This window comes from Miscanthus floridulus, chromosome 10, assembly GCF_019320115.1.
Source record: "Miscanthus floridulus cultivar M001 chromosome 10, ASM1932011v1, whole genome shotgun sequence".
Taxonomy (NCBI): domain Eukaryota; kingdom Viridiplantae; phylum Streptophyta; class Magnoliopsida; order Poales; family Poaceae; genus Miscanthus; species Miscanthus floridulus.
The window spans coordinates 118074364-118082887 of NC_089589.1; the positions used below are offsets into that span (position 1 = coordinate 118074364).

The 8524-nt window shown below is 56.5% G+C and overlaps 1 protein-coding gene and 1 pseudogene across 1 annotated transcript; both read right to left on the reverse strand.

Moving 5' to 3' along the window:
* Positions 1-825: 825 nt before the first annotated feature.
* Positions 826-2479, reverse strand: LOC136485471 (UDP-glycosyltransferase 91D2-like). Its single transcript, XM_066482348.1, has one exon. The coding sequence runs from the start codon at positions 1616-1618 to the stop codon at positions 992-994; it is 627 nt and encodes a 208-aa protein (XP_066338445.1). The 5' UTR covers positions 1619-2479; the 3' UTR covers positions 826-991.
* Positions 2480-5059: 2580 nt separating this feature from the next.
* On the reverse strand, positions 5060-8312 carry LOC136485472 (putative UDP-rhamnose:rhamnosyltransferase 1; annotated as a pseudogene).
* Between the last annotated feature and the right edge of the window lie 212 nt (positions 8313-8524).

An 8524-nucleotide genomic window follows, 5' to 3' on the forward strand; every position in this document is an offset into this window, starting at 1 on the left:
CAAGGCCGGGTGGATCCATGGCGGGGCGGCGCGGATCCAGGTTGGGCCCGGGCAGATCCTCGGTGTGGTGGCCTACCCGTGGCGGCATCGCGTGGGGCGGCTTGGCCTCCCTCTCGCGGGTGCGGGCGGCGGCATACCCTGGCGGCAGATCCTCCCTCTCCCTCGAGCTCTGTGGTGGATCTGGCCAAGGAGCACCTCCAGTGGCGACTGATCCTTCCTCTCCCTCGAGCTCGGCGACGGATCTGGCCGAGGGGCACCTCTAGCGGCTTCTCAGGCGGATCTGTGACCGTGGTGGTCAGATCCGCGGGCGAGGTGGCCGCTCCTGGCCACGTGCAGGGGCAGCAGCGTGGATCCGACAGCGGAGAGCCCCTCCCTGCGGCGCGAGGCCCATATCCAGGCCCGTTAGGGCTGGGCTTTTGGCTTTTTCTCTTTTTTGTTTTTTTATTGGATTAACAGAGGTGGGCATTTGGACCGCCTCCGTAAAGTCACGATTAACCGTGAGCTTTGATCGGAGGCGGTTGGAATGCCCGCCTCCATTAACCCTTTTTGCTCGCATCCATTAAAATTTCTGTAGTATAGTAGTCTGATTTCCAATTTAAGAGGCCTGAACCTATCTAAAACCATATGTGGATGGACGACATGTCCTTATTTGTGTACATTCTACATATCGATCGAGATTCATTTGCACTTCTAGATTAGCAGCTTGTTTGGCTGGTCGATAAGCCGCTTGATTGATATGTTGTGAGAGAAAAACACTGTATCAGGGCTAATAATCCCCGGCTGAAACGAAGGAACATGTAAGATTCCAAGACGACGTGGTTGAGAGATTATCACAAGATGACGCACAATAACTCCTCTGATGCGTTCACGTGATGTACAGTTCCTAGTTGCAACAAACAATAAATAACACTGCGATACAATGATCTTTCCATCTAGTGTATGCGCAACGCAACAACCACCAAGAGAGTTTTAAAAACACCAAAACTAAGTCTCAGCTGGTGGTGTACGATCTAAGTTGCTGCACAAATTCATCAATGTACCTCTCGTGGAGCTCCTTATCAGCTACAACCTCTTGCAGCTTCATGGCGTTTTTGACAAACACTCTCCTAGTATCTTCTTCAACCATAACGGCGCGGACTGCTTTTGCGAAGCCCTTGCGGTTGAAAGACCCATCATCTTCGTCCCTGGGAACCTGCAACCCTACCTTCCTCCCCTCCATGAGCCGCGCGTTCGGACCTTGGTCGCCGGAGATCGGTAGCATGATCAGAGGGTGCCCATACAGAAGCCCTTCAATAAGCGAGCTCCGTCCACAGTGCGTCAAGAACGCGCCGACGGCACCATGTGCCAAGACGGTGTTCTGAGGGACCCACCCCATGGTCACCAGCCCATGTCCATGGGTCCGCTCTTGGAATCCCGGAGGCAGGACGTCCATGTCGTCGGGAACGCCCCTGGGTGGCCGCAGAGCCCAGAGGAATCGCGCTCCGGCCATCTCCAGCCCTTGAGCCATTTCGTGCACCTGCTCCACGCGCAGCGGCACCTCGCTGCCGAGCGCGACGTACACGGCCGACTTGGGTGGCTGCGCGTCTAGCCAGCGCACGGTGGCGTCGTCCCTGTTCATGCCGGCGCCACGCCCTCCGTCCGGCGACGGCGGCAGGAGGCCGAGCGGGACGAGCGGCTTGCCGAGGAGCGCGGCGGCCTACCGGGGCGCGCTTGCGCGGGGAAGGAAGGGGGTGCGTGGCCGGCGGTGGCGGCCACGGCGGCTGTGACGCCTGGGGGCGCAGCGGGGCTCGACGTTGGGCAAAGGAGATGGAGCTACGATGGAAGCGGAAGGCGTAGTGATGGTGGGCTTGCGCGCGCTCATGGTGCAGGACCGGCGGCGGACGGTGACCTCGATCTTGGTAGGGACTGCAGAGCAGGTCGCGGAGGCAGAGGAGGGAACACCGGTGCAGGACACGTGGGCCCGGGCGGCTCGAGATGCGCCTTGGCGGGGTTGATGCCGGCGGGGGTGGCCACCGTCGGCTGCGTCCCCACCCATGCCAGGCCCCGGCCCGAGCAGCGGTGGCATGCGGCAGCTCGGTCACGGCCGCTGGCGGCGCCTCGCCGCAGCGCGACACGCAGCAGCCAACGGTCGCCAACCAGTCCGGCGTGGCCATGGTCAGCGAGCGGTGGCTCACCTAGCCGGCCAGCCCGATCAGGCGCGAGCGGGACACAGAGGCAAACGAGGTGGATACGGTGGTGGTGGGCGCAGTGGCGAACAACGACAACGAGTTCAGCTCGGAGCTCATGGCCAAGGCTGTGCGTGCTCTGAAGCGAAAAGAGAGCGAGAGCTGAGAGAGAGCAGTGCATGGCAGCAGCAGCTCAACCTTTGGCAGGCGCACAAGGGCAGCAGCAGCAAGGACGACGCCTTGCCCAACTACCTAGGGGGAGCACGCACACGAGCAGCATAGCGCTAGGCGCATGACAGTAGTGGCAGACCGAGGCAGAGACATGGGAACGCAGTGACTTGAAGCTTTGCTCGCCCGCCACGAAGACAGCGGAGGAGGCAGGCAAGGACCAGCGGAGGTAGACAAAAACAAGCAAGGCATTCATGGTGCTGTCGGGTGAAGCGACCGGAACTGCGGAGGTAGATAAAAACAAGCAAGGCATTCATGGTGCTGTCGGGTGAAGCGACGGAACTGGCAGTCGGATGGTGGTGCTTAGCGGGGACGGCAGCAACTGAGGCTTGCAATGCAGAGCCACGGCGGAAGACAAGACCGTTCATAAATGGCGTACAATGAGTACATTGTACGCGACACCAAGAAAAGTAAAAAAGCTATTGTGCTATCTCTCGCCTGTTACGTGCTTTTCAAAATAAATCCGTGAGTGTATATATATATATATATATATATATATATATATATATATATATATATATATATATATATATATTGTTCTATTTATTAATGGATTTTATTTTATTTATAAAAGTTGCTTTTCATGCTTAATCTAACAGAACACACCATTCGCTTAGAATGGTCGTTCGATATTCCTAAATATCTTTATGCACTGAGTAATATAACTTGGACGTTTATTTTAGTTTACGAAGCTAAGTCACACAGGATTCGCCCACCGCCTCAAGTACGTTTTAAATTAAAAACCCGAGAAACTCGTTTCGGAAATTTTCTTCTTAGACCTAAATCGCGGTGCTTAAATAAGATCGTAACACCAGGGCTGTTACGGCCAGGCCCTATCCGGCCCCTCTTGTCTCCGCACCTGTATAGATCGTAAAACTTGTCTCAACGATACCGTACCAGGGTTCAAAATTTTGCCGCAATTTCACCAAAATTTCGTGAATTTCGGTGGTGACCGAAAGAAAAATCCAAAATTTTATAATACACTAATACACGTGCTATATAACTCTATGACTCATATTTTCTATTATTTATTTATCATGCACGGACAATACTTATATGGCACTACCACTACTACACAAATGATTTTGCAAGATGGTACCCTTTTATTAATCAAGGTGGTCACAAAATCCAACCGCCTTATTTATTCCCTACGGATTAACACAGGCGGCCATTTTTATTTAACGAGGCGGGCAGAAAGTCGATTTAAGACATCTGCCTCAAAAATGACTTATTTTCGGAGGCGGTTGCGTAAATCGATTTATGGAGGCGGGCACACTATAAGGCCCGCCTCCAAAAATGCTGGCCCAGTCCTAAGCCCAGGCAAAGCCCAAGAGGCCCAATTTTGAGCACGCGTATATATACAACACACTTAGAGTTTTAGTCTCAGCTCCCTCCCTTCCTCAGCCGCATGAGCCGTGCACCCTCTCTCCTCCTCTCACTCTCAGCGCGCGGCGCCCTCTCCTCCCTCACTCCCTCCGACGCTCTTCTCCCTCCCTCCGGCCCTCTTCTCCCTCCCTCCCTCCCTCCCTCCAGCGCTCTCCTCCCTCCCTCTTGCGCGCCCTCCCCTCCCTCCTTCACGGCGTTGTCCTCCCTCCGTAGTGGCGTCCCCTCTCCTCCCTCTGGCGTGGATCATGGCGGAGCGGCCCTCACTGCGCTCGGCGATGCAAATCCATGCCAAGGCCGGGTGGATCCATGGCGGGGCGGCGCGGATCCGGTTTAGGCCTGGGCAGATCCTCGGTGTGGTGGCCTACCCGTGGCGGCATCGCGTGGGGCGACGTGGCCTCCCTCTCGCGGGTGCGGGCGGCGGCATACCCTGGCGGTAGATCCTCCCTCTCCCTCGAGCTCTGTGGTGGATCTGGCCAAGGAGCACCTCCAATGGCGACTGATCCTTCCTCTCCCTCGAGCTTGGCGACGGATCTGACCGAGGGGCACCTCTAGCGGCTTCTCAGGCGGATCTGTGACCGTGGTGGTCAGATCCGCGGGCGAGGTGGCCGCTCCTGGCCGCGTGCAGGGGCAGCAGCGTGGACCGGACAGCGGAGAGCCCCTCCCTGCGGTGCGAGGCCCATATCCAGGCCCGTTAGGGCTGGGCTTCTGGCTTTTTCTCTTTTTTGTTTTTTTATTTGATTAACAGAGGTGGGCATTTGGACCGCCTCCGTAAAGTCACGATTAACCGTGAGCTTTGATCGGAGGCGGTTGCAATGCCCGCCTCCATTAACCCTTTTTGCTCGCATCCATTAAAATTTCTATAGTATAGTAGTCTGATTTCCAATTTAAGAGGCCTGAACCTATCTAAAACCATATGTGGATGGACGACATGTCCTTATTTGTGTACATTCTACATATCGATCGAGATTCATTTGCACTTCTAGATTAGCAGCTTGTTTGGCTGGTCGATAAGCCGCTTGGCTGATATGTTGTGAGAGAAAAACACTGTATCATGGCTAATAATCCCCGGCTGAAACGAAGGAACATGTAAGATTCCAAGACGACGTGGTTGAGAGATTATCACAAGATGACGCACAATAACTCCTCTGATGCGTTCACGTGATGTACAGTTCCTAGTTGCAACAAACACTAAATAACACTGCGATACAATGATCTTTCCATCTAGTGTATGCGCAACGCAACAACCACTAAGGGAGTTTTAAAAACACCAAAACTAAGTCTCAGCTGGTGGTGTACGATCTAAGTTGCTGCACAAATTCATCAATGTACCTCTCGTGGAGCTCCTTATCAGCTACAACCTCTTGCAACTTCATGGCGTTTTTGACAAACACTCTCCTAGTATCTTCTTCAACCATAACGGCGTGGACTGCTTTTGCGAAGCCCTTGCGGTTGAAAGACCCATCATCTTCGTCCCTGGGAACCTGCAACCCTACCTTCCGCCCCTCCATGAGCCGCGCGTTCGGACCTTGGTCGCCGGAGATAGGTAGCATGATCAGAGGGTGCCCATACAGAAGCCCTTCAATAAGCGAGCTCCGTCCACAGTGCGTCAAGAACGCGCCGACGGCACCATGTGCCAAGACGGTGTTCTGAGGGACCCACCCCATGGTCACCAGCCCATGTCCATGGGTCCGCTCTTGGAATCCCGGAGGCAGGACGTCCATGTCGTCGGGAACGCCCCTGGGTGGCCGCAGAGCCCAGAGGAATCGCGCTCCGGCCATCTCCAGCCCATGAGCCATTTCGTGCACCTGCTCCACGCGCAGCGGCACCTCGCTGCCGAGCGCGACGTACACGACCGACTTGGGTGGCTGCGCGTCTAGCCAGCGCACGGTGGCGTCGTCCCTGTTCATGCTGGCGCCACGCCCTCCGTCCGGCGACGGCGGCAGGAGGCCGAGCGGGACGAGCGGCTTGCCGAGGAGCGCGGCGGCATGTGAGAAGACCACGGGCTCCCACTCGGGGCAGCTCCGGATGGCAGTGATCGTGCAGCTCTCGAGCGTCAAGGTGATGCGCCGGACGACAGACATACCTGTCCTCTCATGGGGGGTGAACAACCCCGTCACGTTCCTTTTCCACTCGTACCGCGGCATGCCCGCCGGTGGCTCTTCTACAGCTACAGAGGACGGCTGCTCAAATATGGAGGCAGCGGCGAGCTCTGTGCAATCCCTTGCGCCGCATGCAAAGGCAGATATCACGGCCGCGGAGAAACAAGCATCGCGCACGGCACCTTGTGCTGCAGGGCGACGGTGGCCGCCCAGTGGGTTAACGTGTCGGCGGACGACGATCCAGTCCGGCCTGGGCCGGTTGCCCTCGTCGGCGCTCAGGAACTCCGCGAAGGGCGCGGCGAGGCCGTCGAAGAGCGGCTCGAGCCGGTCGCCGGGGACGTCGTTGGTGGACTCTTGTCAGCTCCGGTGGACTGGGACCTGGGAGTGCAGGCTCGTAACGAGCCGGGCCGGCTGCAAGCCAGCTCTACGATCGTGAACTCGGTGGTCACCACCGGTTCCAACATTGGTATCATGAGCCCATGGTCAGAAAAGCTAAACCCGATAAAAAAAATCTCGAGCATCACATATGGCGGGGGGGCACCCCGATGTGTGACTAAGGGGGAGATTGTGGGGTTAGTCCCACATCGTGTAGGATGGTGGGGAGCACAACATATAAGGCGGGAGAAGCCCCCACCTATCAGGCTAGTCTTTTGGGTTGAGAAGGCCCAAGGCCTTATATGTTGTCAGCTCCGGTGGACCTGGGACCTGTGGGAGCGCAAGCTCGTAACGAGCCGGGCCGGCTGCAAGCCAGCTCCACGATCGTGAAACTCGGTGGTCACCACCGGTTCCAACAATTGGTATCATGAGCCCATGGTCAGAAAAGCTAAACCCGATAAAAAAAATCTCGAGCATCACATATGGCGGGGGCACCCCGATGTGTGACTAAGGGGGAGATTGTTGGGGTTTAGTCCCACATCGTGTAGCGATGGTGGGGAGCACAACATATAAGGCGGGAGAAGCCCCCACCTATCAGGCTAGTCTTTTGGGTTGAGAAGGCCCAAAGGCCTTATATGTTGTCAGCTCCAGTGGACCTGGGACCTGGGAGCGCAGGCTCGTAACGAGCCGGGCCGGCTGCAAGCCAGCTCCACGATCGTGAACTCGGTGGTCACCACCGGTTCCAACAATTGGTATCATGAGCCCATGGTCAGAAAAAGCTAAACCCGATAAAAAAAATCTCGAGCATCACATATGGCGGGGGCACCCCGATGTGTGACTAAGGGGGAGATTGTTGGGGTTTAGTCCCACATCGTGTAGCGATGGTGGGGGAGCACAACATATAAGGCGGGAGAAGCCCCCACCTATCAGGCTAGTCTTTTGGGTTGAGAAGGCCCAAAGGCCTTATATGTTGTCAGCTCCGGTGGACCTGGGACCTGTGGGAGCGCAGGCTCGTAACGAGCCGGGCCGGCTGCAAGCCAGCTCCACGATCGTGAACTCGGTGGTCACCACCGGTTCCAACAATTGGTATCATGAGCCCATGGTCAGAAAAAGCTAAACCCGATAAAAAAAATCTCGAGCATCACATATGGCGGGGGCACCCCGATGTGTGACTAAGGGGGAGATTGTTGGGGTTTAGTGGTGGGGGAGCACAACATATAAGGCGGGAGAAGCCCCCACCTATCAGGCTAGTCTTTTGGGTTGAGAAGGCCCAAAGGCCTTATATGTTGTCAGCTCCGGTGGACCTGGGACCTGTGGGAGCGCAGGCTCGTAACGAGCCGGGCCGGCTGCAAGCCAGCTCCACGATCGTGAACTCGGTGGTCACCACCGGTTCCAACAATTGGTATCATGAGCCCATGGTCAAAAAAAAAAACCTAAACCTGATAAAAAAATCTCGAGCGGCACATATGGTGGGGGCACCCCGATGTGTGACTAAGGGGCACCCCGATGTGTGACTAAGGGGGAAATTGTTGGGGTTTAGTCCCACATCGTGTAGCGATGGTGGAGGAGCACAACATATAAGGCGGGAGAAGCCCCCACCTATCAGGCTAGTCTTTTGGTTGAGAAGGCTCAAGGACTTATATGTTGTCAGCTCCGGTGGACCTGGGACCTGTGGGAGCGCAGGCTCGTAACGAGCCGGGCCGGCTGTAAGCCAGCTCCAAGATCGTGAACTCGGTGGTCACCACCGGTTCCAACAGACTCGGCGCCCTCGGGGAGGCCCTCCACGCGCGGGAGCGGCAGCGTCACGAGGTCGATGGTGTCGGCGTGGCGCCGCGCCGGGAGGCGCGCGAGGTTTTTTTGGCGTGGAGAGGAAGGACACGCGGTGGCCCCGTGACGCCAGGCGCTCGGCGAGCTCCAGGTACGGGAGGATGTGGCCGAAGGCGAGCCATGGGCAGATCACGACGTGCAGCGGCGGTGAGGATGGGGACCTGGCGTCATCCATGGCGAGGACGGGAAGGTGTAGGTGTGCGTGTGTGACCGTCGTCGATGATCAGCTGGAGCTACACACAGTTTGGTTTGTGCAGCTGCAGTTAGCCCAGCGCCCTGCTTTATTTGTCCGCCTCCCTCTCACTCTGCGTTGTAGTAAATGTGGATTCTTCGTGTAAATTTTACTCTTCCACATGCGGGTCATGTGCACGACTAAACAAAGCCATTGATACCCCAAGCCATTTGCATGAAACCAAGAGCAACCAAAGTCCAAGGCGACAACCT

Excerpts from the sequence above, each read along its gene's own strand:
- LOC136485471 (XM_066482348.1), bottom strand. The coding sequence starts at position 1,618 with ATGAACAGGGACGACGCCACCGTGCGCTGGCTAGACGCGCAGCCACCC.